The following is a 15,558-nucleotide window of genomic DNA, read 5'->3' on the forward strand; positions in this document are numbered from 1 at the left end:
AGATCTGGCCCACCAAGTCCAGGGACCCTGTGGTGGAGCTGTGCTGAAGTGCAGTTCCCCAGGGGGGACCAGGGGAGTCCAGGACCCTGCTAAGCACCGGTGCACGGGGTGAAAGGGGGAACCCAGTACTCCGTCAGACACCAATCGCTCTGGTCGGAAGCTAGTCTCATTCGTGGCCGTGTTGGTTAGTAGGTGCAATGAGGGCGTATAGTTGGAAGGAGCCTTGGGTAGAGGGGGACATATCCATCTTCTCCCTAAGCGTTAGCCCGAGCCGTGCAAGGCTGCCTCAGTCTAATGCAGTCGGCCTGATGGTTTGATTCCAAAGCTCTTTGAGACTTTTCCAGGCAGGCTCTTTTAAAGCAATCCGGTCTCACTTAAAGGTCAGTTGAAAATGTTTTCTTTCTTTCCAGGGGGTTTGACTAGCTTGCATTGTGTGCAGGGGGGGTGGTATGAGGTTATGACACAGCAGCTGCCCCGTGCTGTTGGCAGCAGCCAGGGGCATTGAGAGGATTGTGCGCAGGACAGGGGAGCCAGGGCTGCCTGGCAGAGGCCAGGTTGGCATGCCCATTTTCTGTGCCGCCGTGCCAGTTCGATAGCATTCTTGCACGCAGGAGCACCCGGATAGAGGACCCGTGCAGCGTGCGGCTCCTGCCACCGTGGCAGCCGCTTCACCAGAGGCTTGGAGGCATTTTCTGCCTGTGCCCAGGCCCTGGGAGAGGGCACGATAAAATAGCCAAGTGACATTCAGCTCCAGCGAGGGGGCATAGGTGAAGTTAGACCGCTCTGACTGCCAGGCTTAAAGGAGCAGCTCCACTAGGTAAAGCCAGCAAGGACTCAGCTCCATCTCCTCCCCACGTCACTGCTGTTCCTTCCCACTGACCCAGCCTGAGCTGGGAATAGGAATGGAGGCAGGTCACATGCGAAGATAACACCCCATGCACATGCGCTTGCTAGCATCCTTGTAGATAAGCCACTCTTCTGTCACACGAAACGACCCTGTAACTAAAATCTCCAGCTATCCAAACTCACTCCAACCGCAGGGACCTTCCTTTTCCATCTGAATTTTGCAAAGCTATGCATCATCTATTAGAAATGCAAGCATGACTTGCACCCCCACCCCCTACACACATACTCTGCCATGCACGTATCCTAGGATGGGATTTGAATTGCACTCGGGCAGTTTGATACACCTTGCAAAATCTTTGTAAGGGGCCTCATCACCAGCAGATCCTCAATATAAGGATGGCAATCTTTCAGTAAATAGGGAAGCCATCGGGGAGGCTGTAGATGACTGAGGAGACCAATCTAACATCCGCATGGCATCATCCGGCCCAATGGAAACGTGTAGACCAGCGAAGGGGCAGAAAACCCAGTTATCTAAGGCTGGAGAGGGTCAGTCCTATTATAATGAGTATGTTAAACATTGCAAAAATAAAGTGGGGCTGGAGGGGCTGATCCCATAGTCTTTGTTCGGCCAAAATTTCTACTGAAATCCAGGAAACTGAATAAAAATGTCTGTCCGGGCTGCATACATAGAAGAAGGGATCCATAGGAAATGTAGAGTGGAGAACACCATTTTGCACTCGTTAACCACTGGGAATAAGAAGCAGGCCTCTTGATAGATACTGATTTTGCCTACCTGATTGGGACGTCTTGGGGAGCAAACACCTTCCTCTTATGAGGAGCGGGTCAGCTGTTTCTCCCAAGGCTTCCAGCACGGGTAGGGAAAATCAAAAAGATCCCGACAAGCTACGTGTGCTTCTCCGGCAGCCACCAGCCCCTGCCCCATTAAAAACAAGTAAACGTGCCATTCATTCATTGCCCGCATACAACACTTAATCTATTCCCCTCTCCACCTCTCCCATTAAACAGGCCCACTATTTATCAAGGTGCCAATTAAAGTCGATTCAGTTGTGGCAAAGAACAATGGAAAATGTGCATAAGAATCAAGAGTGGTGTTTTCCAAGATATCGTAATCTTTCATCCATTCCCCACAGCATTTAAGCTATTTTTAAAGGCTCACAGCTTTTTCTCGCGCCAAGAAAATCTTCACAATATAAATCGGTGTGCTGCTGGTGTGCTGCTAAAGCCCAGTCTATCTCCAGCCAAACAATAGCAGCAGGAAATCTGCTCCCCAACACGTCATTCACCTCACTGAGGTGTGAACATCAAAGCCTGTTCTGGAAAGTTTAAATGCAACTGGAACATTATTAAGCTTGGGCCATCTAAGAGGCAGGCATTCGAGTGGAGGTGAGGCACTCTATAAAACACACTGCCTTGCAACTGCTTTCTGCCAGCAGTGAATTTATCCCAGTGTCTTTCAGCTTCCCCGAGCCCCTTTTATTCCCAGACATGCAGTTTATTAGAGAGATAAACAGATAAGTGAAGCCAGGAGTTTATTTTTCATTTTATTTATTTAATAGCATTTTCTTTGCACAACTGAAATAATCACGGAGAAGCTTTCTATATGGCGTATATTCCTATCACACTGTTTGCAAACCTGTCATTCAAATCCCTAAGAGTTGTTATGTTTGGCTGTAATGTATTGATTAATTGCTGGATGGAGGCAGTGTTAATACCCTTCACAATGTAATATATTGATTATTAATTGCTGGATGGAGGCAGTGTTAATACCCTTCACAATGCAACAGGGAAGGCAGGCCTGAGAATTGGGGTAGGACACGGCTACCACCTCCAGTTAGCAGGTGGAGGACAGACAGAGAGGCTAAATGACTGGCTTGAGATCACCCAGGACATCGGTGGCAGGGAACTGAGCCAGGTCCTAACTTGGACCATCTTTCCTCCCCCATCTGCCTACATCCCTCAGCCTTATGTGTCCAAAATCTATGTCTAATATGACCCTGGGCCTGTTCCGCTTCTTAGTGGTAGATCGGGGAAGGAGATTGTGGCGATTTGTGTATTTATTTTATTTCATTCGATTTAGATATTAACAATAACATTTACAAAAAGGCTCTAGGGGTCCGGGCGCTTAATGAAATTGTATAGTGCTCCAAAGAGCGCCGAAAACTTTTTCAGACTGGAGCAATCATGCAGTTTGGCCAGAGAGGCAGCTACAAAAAAACCCACAAAACCCCTCTGTTCAATCCTCTCCAACACAATCATTGCAGGATAGGAGCCCACCCCCAACCCTCTCCAAAAGGCTGCTGAGCAGGTGGTGGTGGGAATCCCAGCAGTTGTGACATTTAATAACCAGACTGGACAAAACACTAACACATGTGCCAGGGAGACCCATCCTACATTGGATTCGGGGCCAGTTGTGCGTGCACAGTCTTTAGTCCAGCCAGTAGCCGCACGGAGTTGAGGGGAACTTCGAGCGACCGGGTCACGAATGACCCGATGCGTCTTTTCGACCTCTGCCTTCTGCATTTCAGAGCAGGTGGAAGGAAGCACGCGTTGCACCTTTCCCCGGCGGTCTGAGGGTGAGGGCATGACTTGTCGGCCCCATCCCTGTTCCTGTTTATCAGCTGATTCATCCCATCCATCTTCCTCCAGCATCAAGTCCTGATTAGGTTGAGGAGGAACACAACAGGCTTTCTTTCCCGCAGAAGCCTCTTCCTGACCTCCCTTCCCTCCCCTTGTCAGACAAATTGTGGGAGCTGACCCAGATCTCGGCGGCTGCTGGGATAATTCAGTCCAGCCTCCTCCTGGCAAGCAGCTGTCTTTGCTGCCATTCACCTCTGGTGTGCTGCTGTGCTGGGGGCGGGCAAGAGGGACGAGTTGCAGGAACATCCCATGCAGGGTATCAGCAGGGCTGGCTGTGTGGGCTCGTGTTCAATAAGAAGCAATGCTACCCTTTGCCCCAAACACAACCAAATCTACCCCCAAAGTAGGGGTAGGAGGGGAAGGCCTTGACCTGGTAAGCAAGAAATCTGAAATCATTTTCTAACTCTGCAACACATTCCCTGAAGGACTTCATCAGTCTGTGCCTTTGTTCCTCATCTCTACAATGGGGACGATGGTGATGCCAGCCATACTATTTTGTTTAATTAGACTGGTGGCTTTCAACCTGTGGTCCGCGGATCCCTGGAGGCCTGCAAACTATGTCAAAGGGGTCCATTAAAGATGGCTATGATCAATCAAAAGGATGTGAATACCCACGCTGACAATGCAAAGAGGTCAGCAGCTCCATTTGCAGTTTCCAGAGGGGTCTGCAAATGAAAAAAAAGGTTGAAGACCACTGAATTAGAGCAATAGATTCATAGGGTACGCACTGTCCTTTACTATGCACGTGTGCAGCACCCAGCACGGTGAGGCCCCACCATCCAGAGTCTACGGGAATACAAAGATGTTCAGGAAGTACCAGGACATTCACAGAAGAGCCACTTCGAGAGGTGTTCGTGGTTCAGTTCAATGAAGCGTCCAAGCTTTTGGTTGCTTCTCAGGATCAAGCCCAAGTTTCCAAATCCTTTCAAAATCCCGTCACCATCCTGACGTATCAGGAGCTGGAAGACAACGAGTGAGACTCTTGGGTTGTTGCAAGAGACTCAGCCCATCAGAGGGCACATAAATATACCAAGATCACCCTTTGAGACAGGAGGGGTAAAGGGATATTTGGGACAATATCGTGGTTCAAGGTGTTCTGCACTTGAAACAAGCAATGGGTTTTCTCCATTAGATTGGTGTCAAGCTCCTGGGTTTTGCCCTGGCAGGCACGAAGGCCTGTGTTCATGATCCATATTGGCCTTCTCCATGCCCAAGGCACAGATATCACTGTACATGGGATTCATTTCTTTGCCAATAAAGATGCCTGAGGTCCTATCTCTGTGCAGCACCTTCAGATGAATGAGATCTATACAGGGGAGAGGTGACTTGCAGCTGATGGTCTAAGGAAGTCTCTGCTTTATTTATTTGATGATGATGATGATGTTGATTTCTTGTTTGTACTGCAGCAGTATGTGGGAGTCTAGTCACAGGTCCGGACTCCACTGTGCTTGGAGGCTGTACATGCCTTGGCCAAAAATACGGTCACTGCCAAAAAGTTCTCCAAGTCTAAGTATAGGCTGAGAGACATTAGAAGGATACAGAGCAAAAGAGAAGGAAGTGCAAGGAAACATTGAGGCAGTGTTGGCCAGCATGCTAGATGGTGGGCTCAGGCCAAGATGCTGAACTCGAGTGACAAATAGGTTTCCTGGCCTGTGGGCCATCTGTCCCGGGGTGAGTCCCCCCACAGGGATTGACTTATCCTCTAAGGATTGCATGGGATGTCACCCAACCTCTCAAGAGAGGCATCCCATGGAATAATGTCACTGGGAAGCCATCTCACTTGAAATAAAAGACATCCAGGAATATCCGAACAGCCATCAGCTGCAAGTCACCTCTCCCCTGTATAGATCTCATTCATCAGAAGGCATTGCACAGAGATAGGACCTCAGGCATCTTTATTAATTGCCACGTGCTGCCTGCAGCGAGCTCAATTTTGCTCCAATCCACTTCACGCTTGCAATGAAAGAAGCAAATTTAGGTTGTGTGGGGACCCCATGCCGTGCATGGATAAATGACCCCAAGGGACCTTTTCTTTCTTTAAAAAAAAAAAAAGCAGCCGCCGGACACATGTATACATCTGTCTTCACATACCTCGCGTGGCTTTTTAGCCAAGTGCCAGCCAACTTGTGCCGTCGCAAGGCACCGCCTTTGCAATTTTGCCGATGCCCATGCCCGTGGCTGCTAGGACAGTGTCTCACCAGGCAGACCTGCAGCTTCAAGGCTGCTTCCACTTCCTCATCTTCTCCTCACCACGGTTTGGTTTTAGCAGCCGTGGCCTTCACCCTGGGCTTAACGTGGTGTAACAGGATCTTCTGGCAGGGGAATCTTTAGTGGCTGATAAAACCTTAACTGTTGTGAAATGAAAGCAGGTTCCCTTTGAAGTGAGCCTCGCATTACGGTTAGACGCGCTAGCCTGTATATTTTAACTACCAATAAAATGATTTATAAGCATAAAGCCCTGAACCACCTTTAAGGGGGGTGGGGGGAAGGGAAGCATTGCTAACGTCAATAGCTGAAATGCATCTTCCTTTTTTTTCGGTGGGTTATAAATAAGGGGCAGAATCAACCTGTTTAGGCCATGAAATGTCCCTTCCTCTGCAAAGGAAGATAAATCCTATCAACTCCTTTGTGGAAGGTTTCAGCGTATTTCTTTTTTTTTCCCCTTTTTTTTTAAATCTACCGCTTTTTAAGGGAAAGGGGCCTGTTTGTATCCTTCCAGCAGCCTCAGTTAGGAAACCCTGGAGGTGGTTGTGCAATTGTGAATCTTCTTTGCTGTGTACGTGTGCTTCTTATGAACTTATTATTTATTTGGTTTGCCGTAGTGCCTGGAGGCTCCCATCGTAACTGAAATCTTGCGCTAGGCTTGATACAGGAACGCCGTCAGAGACAGTTTCCATCCCAAATACCTTGTCATTTAAATAAATCAAACAAAGGATTGGGGAAAGGGAGTGTTTCTATCCTCATTTTATAGACCAGTGAAGGATGCGACCCAAAGTTGAATGCAATGCAAAGACTCCCACTGACTTCATGTCAGATTTTTCTCCATTGGACACAATACTGTACCAGGATGGTACTTCTCCAGGTCAGGAAAGAGAAAACTCTGCAAAAGGGCAATGGTGGTGGGGATTGAGGATCAATGTGCAGAGAGTGGAAGAGACTCTAGGAAGATGAGGCTGCGAAGGAGAAGAGGTGGGGGTCTTGAAGGGTGGCAGGGACTGGAGCTTGTTCTGGCTAAGTGTGTAGCACGAAAAAAATTGAACAGATGGGAAGAAGCAGCAAGAAGAAGAAGTTATCAGGGCAGAAATATAAGTAGGTCTGAGTTGAGATGAGGTCAAATCCTGCTACCTTTGAGGACAGCGGTCCCTGATCTCAGTAGGACAGGATGAGGGGTATACGGCCTTCAAAGTCTAAGTGGGGGTCTTGAAACAGAAACCCAAATCCTTGCAGTGTTTGCACAGTTGTAAGCCAATTCGGCCTCACTTGCCAACACTGCCTTGCACTTCTTACAAGATGTGTGGTGGGGGGCACAGGAACCTCACGTGATGTAACATAATACAATGTAAATCTCTCTGAAATTGCATTCTGATCACACGTTAGCCAGCCCGACTGACAAAATCACCCAAGGGGGGACAGGAGCCGTGGTGGGTAGGTTGCTGGAAAAACCTGTCCTGTCTTAGCCCGTCCCACTGCACATGTTTCTCTTAAAACTCCTAATCCAGAGTGGATTTGCCAGCATCTGGCTCTCAGTTATAAAAGGCACTTTCCCACCCTGTCCAACTTCAGGGAAGTGTCAGAATTCAAGGGGGCGGCTTTTGCTTCCTTGGAGTTCAAAGTCTCCTTCTCATCTGACTTAGGGATTCGTGATCACTTGATTGCATTTTTACCAAGAGACGATTTCCCTCCCAAATCTTTTTCATCTTCTTCTTGCCACCGGGATCATTTGAACGAGAGCTCTTCAAGATGGAGATCTGGTGTTTTTCTTTGCATGGAGAAGGGTCATTCCTGCCCCCGTAGCTCAGCGCTGTTAATCAGACCATGCACAATCTTCTTGGGCCGTTTTCAACCCTTTTGCAGAAGGAGCGAGTGATGCTAAAGGAAACGTGCCCTATAAGCACAAATGCCCACAGGTATTGTGTGTACACGTGTGAACGTGTGTGTGGAGCATAACAGGAGAAAATGACAGGTGCATCCATTTAATATAACCCAACAGGAAGCCAAATGTTAACATAATATTATCACTATTTATTAGTTTGTGCTATTGTGTCTGGAGCCCAAGTCATGGACCAGGACCCCGTGATGCTGGGCACTATATCAACACAGAGCAAAAATACTGTCCCCGCCCCAAAGAGCGTATGAAGTGTTATGGACCCTGGTGCACACTTGACCCTCAGCTCTTTCTTTGACGTTGCTGACAATGCTTAGGGATGGCCACTAATAATAATGACAATAATAATACAATGTACCTTTTTTCCAAAATTCAGCTGCTGGAAATTGAGGCTTGCATTATAATCAAGAAAATACGGTAGCAGCAGTTTCTACCATTTAGGTCCCTCCCAGGTGAAAGCAAAAGTAAAGCTGCATATGCTCCAGGCAGGCTTCTCTAGCTGCTGGCTGTGAATCCCTTTGCTTTCTCCCGGGGCTCTCAAGGAAAGATCTGAATTTCCTTCATTCGGCCTTCCAAAAACAAGGTGCATCTTTTATTTGGGGCATGTCATATGTCAGGAAATATGGTAATATACAGGGACTTTGACTAGAAAAGTCTTGACTTTGACTTCTGGCTGCTAAAGCAAGGCATAAGCTAATCCATAACTATTCAGGGTTAGGAAGGACTTTACACTGCAGGAATATTATCCAGCCAACAGCCCACTGACCGGTCGCCTCCTCTGATGCTGGTTGCACACTGTTACAGGACTAGATAGTCCGATGCACGACAGCTTTCCCTACATTTCACGATGAATGAACCCCACCTATCCTTATGCTCCATTTGTTTCTGCTTTCCGTGGACATTTGTGCGATTGCACTTCACTAGTATGACACATTCAGAATGAATCATAAGCTTCCAGGTTCAAATAGCCTCAGAAAGCACGTTTAAAACTGACTTGACTGCCTGTGAGAGTCCCCACCAAAAACCTTCGGTGTAGGATTCATGCTCATTTGGTCAAGAAGCAGAAAAAATAGCACGCGGCTTCTGGAAACACGTGACCAGAGCTGAGAGCAGCACAGGCCGCAGATTAATGAGATTTGTGGGAAAATGTGTTGCATATTTTCAAACATCAAATGCACGCCAGCAGTTCACAACTGGTACGTGCACTTTCTGCAACAAGAAAGAGACATTCAGTTCTTTGGGTAAGAGACTGAATATAGATTGTTATCTGTATTGCCAAAAGGCCTAGAGACCTAAAATGAGGTCAGCATCACTGTGCGGTGGACTATTTCAGCCAAAGACAACCCATGCCCTGAAGAGTTTGCACTCTAATGACGCAGAACAGACATAGGATGGAAGGAGGAAGAAAGGCACGGAGAGGCAAAAACTTACCCAAAGCCATTGAGAAGCTACACAAAAGACTCAAGTTATAAGGCTCCTAGTTCAGTGTCCTGACCCTAGACTCAGTCTCAAACTTGTCAAGTCACTTAGTATTTATCTATACATCTGTACTGTATTTCTATAAGCTAAGGTGTGAATTTACACCATACAGACATATTGCAATGACTCCCCAGGGGAGCCTTCTTATTCGGGTGTAGAAGTACAAGTTTGGTTTAGCTTACATCTTTGACTTAAGCCAAACTGGAAAAAAAAATCTACTTTTATACCAGAGCAAGCGTCCACACAGAGAGTTACACCAAAATAATTATAGTGGATTAACCAGCCCAGGATAATTGGTGACACTTTCTCATTGAGCTCTAATTGTGCAGCTTAATTCTTTGGAAAGTGCTTTGAGGTACTCAGCTGAAAGATGCTCCAGAAGTGCAAGACATTTCTATTTTGGAGGCATTTTGCACACTGACTTTGCACTGGTGTAACTGGGGTATAAGTCTGAAGAGGATCCGGTCCAGTATCTTTGTTGCAGTTGCCATTAGAAGCGCATACAGAGGAAGCCCCCATAGATGTCATTAGCAGGGGTTGGATGCAAACCATGCTACATCACATGAGCTAGCTAACTCTACTAAATGGTAACAGCAATGAGGCTGTTATCCATCTGAGTAGGTGACATGGACTTTGACAATATGTCCTCGGCCTTTGTCTTGATTGACTCTTGATTAACCGGCCTTTGTCTTGATTGACTCTTGATTAAAAGCCACTGGGCTGCACGGTTCCCTTCATAGCTTCATAAATGGAGATGACGGTGCTCACTCTGCACTGATGCATAACCCAGGCCAGAGAACCTCACTTGATGCATCGAACGTGAAGCTTCATCTTGCACCCAGCAATTCTCCCTTGCCTACTTCTTCTCCCCAGTCACCACAACCTCACCAAGCCAACATGCCCCTGCCTGCAACCCAGTCAGTCCAGTGCAATGCATTAAAAGAGAGCTGAAGAAGCATGCATAGCCCTCCCAGCCCAAGTGACTCAAACACATCCACAGCTGCAGAAGCAAAAAGTACCGACTGAGTAACATTTTTTGGTCTGAAGCCCATGGAAGTGAAGTCAATGAGTTTGGATTGGGTCTTGAGTGAGGGGGAAGTGTGCCCGGTTGTCACTCCCTGCGGGAAGGAGCGGTTTGCTTCGGTTTGCTGGAATTGGGGGATCCCGTGCCATTGTCTCATTGAGCAACTAGAAAGGGCAGTTGGAGGAATTCCACATCCCCCAGCCCCGACTGCTTTTCACTCTTGATTTTTGCTCCATTTTTTTTCTCGCCACTGTGAAATTTAATCATGTTTTCTAGCCCTTTAGGCCTCACAAAGTCCGGCAGCTGCATTCTCATCTGGCTTGAAAGCTTATCCGCATACTTCTCAACCCCAAACTGGGATGGGCCCTGAGAGCTTCTCTGATTGAATAAAATAAAGCAAACCCTAGAGACAGCTCAAGCTGCCCTTCCCATTGTCCAAGAGGGAGATGGCCTGTGATGAGACCCACTGGGGCAGACATATGGATTTGGGGGATCTGTCTCGAGCCTCTCACCTGGGCAGCGAGAACCCAGTTTTGCACAGGCTCATTCGAAGGCACTGTGGTTTAGACAGACCGCAGCATGGTGCTATCACTGGCTGTGGCGTTTATTGTAAAGACACTGTGTGCTAGATAGACCACAAACAGCATTGCGGCACAGAAAAGCAAGGAGATGTGTGTATTCCCTCCGGTCCAGTGCTATCTATTTAGCTTGTCTAACGGAGAAGCCACGATGCTATAATCTATCTATTTATCTTCTCGAACGACACAGCCATGTTGCTATTACAGCACTTAATCCTCCAGCATGATTCGCATAGTTGTCAAATAACTAGGCAGGATGGGCAGCAGCACATCTGTTTGATTGCTTCATCCTCGTGAGATAGGGCATGGCTCTGATCTCCCCTGTGCAAAGTGGGAAACTGAGGCACGGGGAGAATAACTGCTTCCCCCCAGGTCATGCACGGAAGCTGTGGCAGAGCAGGAGTTTGAACCATGTCTTAGCCCAAGCAATGGGTGCTCTTCTTTCTCTTCGTATTCCTCCCGGCATCCTGTGTGGGTCATCCCGCTTCAATTTTGATCGGTGGCATTGATCTGCAGAGGGATGCACCTCACTGTAACTCACCTTGTCTTTGCCCCAGGTGTGGTTCAGTAACCGAAGAGCCAGGTGGCGCAAGCAGGCAGGAGCCAATCAGCTGGCAGCTTTTAATCACCTGTTGCCCGGGGGCTTTCCGCCAACTGGGATGCCGACTCTACCACCCTACCAGCTGCCGGACTCCACCTACCCGACCACCACCATTTCCCAAGGTGAGCATCAATTTAACTCCGTTGAAGTGGCCGCTATGTGCAAATTTACCGTCTGTTGGGAGGCCAGGGATGGAGGAGGAGGCTGATATCCAGAGTTCAAGTTATTGAGGGTCTACCAGGTCAAACTGGTCTGCCCCCACTCCAATGGTGCCTACCCCTGCATCATGGTGTCCCGTAACTCCAGAGTCTGGCATAGACTCCCCCCCCACCCAGAAATGGTGCAAGCACCTACTCTGGATAAATTTAAGAAACCCTTGAATGCTCATCTTGCTGGGGTGATCGGACCCCAGCTGACTTCCTGCCCCTTGGGCAGGGGGCTGGACCCGATGATCTTGCAAGGTCCCTTCCAGCCCTGATGTCTATGGATATATGAATCTATAACTGTTTCTCTTCCATTTAATGGAGAGTAGAACAGGGCATCGTTGAAGGTGGAGTCAAGCAGCGACCTTCAAAGCACAGGGAGTGAAACGCAACCAGGAAGGGGGATGTGCAAACATGTCAGCTATATTTTCCCCATTTAAAAAATCCTTAAGAAAAGCCCATTGAGATTGGCTCCAACCGGTGTAAAGATTTTTGCAACAACAGCAATCACTGGCATGAAAGTAGGTTGCAATGTGGTTTAAGCAAGCAGGCAGACCAGTTCATCTTTACACACCAGCAAGACTCACATAGCAGACTTTGGCAACTCAACAGCAGCTCCCAGCCAACCTGCCCTCTTAGATACTGGTTCCATTTCAAACTGGTTTGCACCAGCCCTTGAGTTTGCCATTAGAGCTGGGTTTGTTGAGAGGGGGCACGTTGGGGGATGTCCTCAGGGACAGGACTTAAATCAAAAACCATTGGAGTCAATGGGAAGGTTCTTGTTGACACCGATGGACCAGGCCCTTGCAAGGACATCCACAGCTTCTGCTGGGGGAAACTGCAGAGACATGCAGTAGGGACCTCGGGTCAGCGAGTCATCTGGCCATATCTCAGCTTGGTATTCCCCGCACATCTCTGTATAAACTGAACTGCCCCTTACATGTGAAAACTTGGCTGCTCTCCCTCTGCCTTCACCATCAAGCTGCATGTATTGAAGCAGTGTTGTTGGAGAAAAATTAGAGATTTGGGGAGGGAGAAGAATGTGAGGGCCAGTGCAATTTGAGGCAACGATATGTCTGAAACAGGGAGACTAAAGAAGTCCAAATGGAAAAAAAAATTTGCCCACCTATGCCAACCCAGCTGGCAGAAAAGAGGCTGGTATCGCAAGGCAGAGACAGCTCCTGAAGTCAGGAGGCAGATCCTAGCTCCTGATCTGGCAGGAATGAATTACTGGTTTCACATCAGACCCCCGTAGGGTGCTTTGCACTGTCTGCAAAATTGACACACAAGGTTTCAGATCGTGTTCATGCAAGATCCAGGCCTGAATACGCCCGGGCCCTTCAGGTCAGGAGCGAGGTTCATTGATAGAGGTCAGAGGGGAGCTAAGGACAGAAGTGCAGGGGTTTCGGGTCACAGCTGAAATGCATGGACACAGCGGAGAGCAATGCTGGCACGTCAGCAGATGCTACCGGCCAAGGCTGCAGCATATTAGTTGAGCTGTGACAGTCCCAAGACCAGAGTGGTAGGATTGAGATGCACCAGTGCAGGTGCATGCATGATCCTGGCCAGGTTACCCATTCCTCACTGTCTCATGATGATTGCTTTCCCTCATCGCTTGGGGAAAACAAAGGAAGACTAAGGAACAGAGTAAACTATATGGGAAGGCCTTTCAGGTCAGTGCCATCTCCCGATTCTCCTCACTCTCACCCTCTTTGCAGCTGGTGGGGTGGCCGCAGTGCCCAGTGAGACAAAGATGGACATTGTCTCTAGAGGTGGGAGAATTTGAGTCAGAGAATATTGCAAGGCAAGGATGTCTTAGGGCGATAACTTTTATTGGACCAACTGCATAGTTGAGATAATGTTAGACAAGCTTTTGAATGCAAGGCATTCCTCATCAAGTCCCTTGTAACGCTATCCCCAAATATGCAGTCGGTCCAATAAAAGATATCACCCTCTCTTGCTTCTTGCATAATTCCTGGGCTATCACGGTTACCACATCACTTGAACACTACCATTCAAAGAATAACAGTTCACTGCAAAATGTGGATATGGTCATCCCAAAACTGTTTGAAAATTCAAAGTAGATTTGCCGGATACTTTTTGGATGGAAAAAAGTATAATGGGCTCAATTGATGATGCCCCTTTTTAACTAGTAGCAATGGGGGTAGAGCATTCGCCCAAAACCCATGGCACAGGATGCTCTCAACCTCTCCTGATGCTGGTCCACTTTACAAAAAACGATGCAGAAATGACTGTTCACATGAAGCTGGGATGGAAACTGGGGTGCTGCCTCCCAGGGGACTGTCCAGACCCACAAATTGGAGAGTCTGGTGGGTAGGACACTGCCTTAGAAGTGGTAGCGGAAGGAACAAGCCCCCTCTTGGCTTGGTTTAAATTCTGTTGAATCCAAACTGAATGGTCCGGATGAAGTCACAAGATACCAGTCATGTAAATGCCAGCCCTCAGGAATACTTAGCTCTGGGCGGTTTCTTCGCAGATGGGGGCAGCACCGTGCACAGACCCCAGCCCCTGCCACCGTCCACCATGCACCAGGGAGGACTTGCAGCTGCTGCTGCGGCTGACACCAGTTCTGCCTACGGGGCTCGACACAGCTTCTCCAGCTACTCGGACAGCTTCATGAATGCTGCGGCTCCTGCCAACCACATGAACCCTGTCAGCAACGGCCTCTCTCCACAGGTATGTGACCTTCTTCCATTCTTCATCTCTGAGCCAGGAACAGACCCTTGGAGAGGTCACACTTTATGCCCCTGCCATCCAGCATCAGAGTCATTATCACACCCTTTCTGGGAGGGCTCAAACCAACCAGCTGGTCAATCTGTCCCTCTATGATCTACCTATCCGGAGATCATCACTGTAGCAATCTGTGTGTCTGCACCCTTTCACAAAGCCCAGATCCTCGCTGGAGATGTCACGGTCGATTCCCAGATATCTAGAGATTGGCTTGAACCTCCCAGTTCAGGGTTGGCTGAAGCCAAAGGGGGTTGCTTGTTAGAAGAGGGCCCATCTGTGGAGTCCCTATACCAGTTTGGGTACAAATTCAGAGATATTGGGGCATGGGGTTTTGTATTTTTTCTGCATGGAAGTAACCTTGATGCAGTTGAGTCTGTTGGCAACCCTCTCATGGGACAGAATAAGAGGAGTCGGTGGTTTGAGAAAGAGAAAACATATATTCCACACATTCAAGGGAAAGAATAGAGCTCGTGGGTTTTACATTTCCCAGGGCAAATGCACCCTGATGTAACCCCCCTTGCCTTGCTTTCAAGCTCCCTCCCTGAGCTCAGAATAGAGCATAGGGCTCCTAGCGTCCAGTCCCGTGCACCAACCATTCAACTCAGCTGCCTCCCTAAAAAAGCAGCTGTCCTGGTCTTTTTCTGGATGTTTTTGGGAGAGGTGCATGCAGGCACAGGCTGCCAAATGACTCTGGACAGCGTGTCACTGCTCACTGCTGGACCACCGTCCGATCTGCAGAAACCAGGCAGCATTTGGTCACGGTGGGGGTTGGATCAAAGATTCATAGGGCTAGATCCTCAGTTGGTGAGCTCCACTGACGTCAATGGAGTTATAAGGATTTACACCAGCTGGGAATTTGGCCCACAGTCTCCCCTTGCTACACCTGCATTATCAGCTGTAATTTTCTGTCAGTCCAGCATCCCCTCATCCTCGTCAGCTGGGACATTTACTTCTCTCCTTGTCTTGGAGGACAGAGTTGGGTTGACTTTTAGATGCAATGCAACATTTACCATGTGTTTAATAGCTACGGCAATGACTCATGTAAGAGGAGGATCCCAAAGTGCTTTACACCCACCATGCTTCCACCCACCAGTGAAATACAATTACATGTGCGGTGAAACGGGGCATGCGGCTGAGTGTTCAACAGCACCGTTCAAAAGCACGAAAGGTCAGAAACATGGGAAACGGCTTGCAGAATTTAGGTAGGCATTTGAAATGCAAAGACTGGAATAGTTTAGAGACAGAGAAATAAGAAGGGACATTACAACCATATGCAAGTATGCAAAAACAAGGGGATGGACAGTGAAATGGAG

At 48.2% G+C, this 15,558-nt stretch overlaps 1 protein-coding gene across 3 annotated transcripts in view; it reads left to right on the forward strand.

The window, feature by feature from the left end:
• Positions 1-15,558, forward strand: part of PAX7 (paired box 7) — a 134,758-nt gene that overhangs the window by 65,191 nt on the left and 54,009 nt on the right. For all 3 annotated transcript variants that reach the window (XM_059716313.1, XM_059716315.1, XM_059716314.1), the window contains exons 6-7: positions 11,248-11,413; positions 13,992-14,191. In XM_059716313.1, the coding sequence (XP_059572296.1) occupies positions 11,248-11,413; positions 13,992-14,191 (366 nt within the window). The remainder of the gene's footprint in view (positions 1-11,247; positions 11,414-13,991; positions 14,192-15,558) is intronic.

The sequence above is a fragment of the Alligator mississippiensis genome, chromosome 13 (genome assembly GCF_030867095.1).
Source record: "Alligator mississippiensis isolate rAllMis1 chromosome 13, rAllMis1, whole genome shotgun sequence".
In the NCBI taxonomy this organism is placed as follows: Eukaryota; Metazoa; Chordata; order Crocodylia; family Alligatoridae; genus Alligator; species Alligator mississippiensis.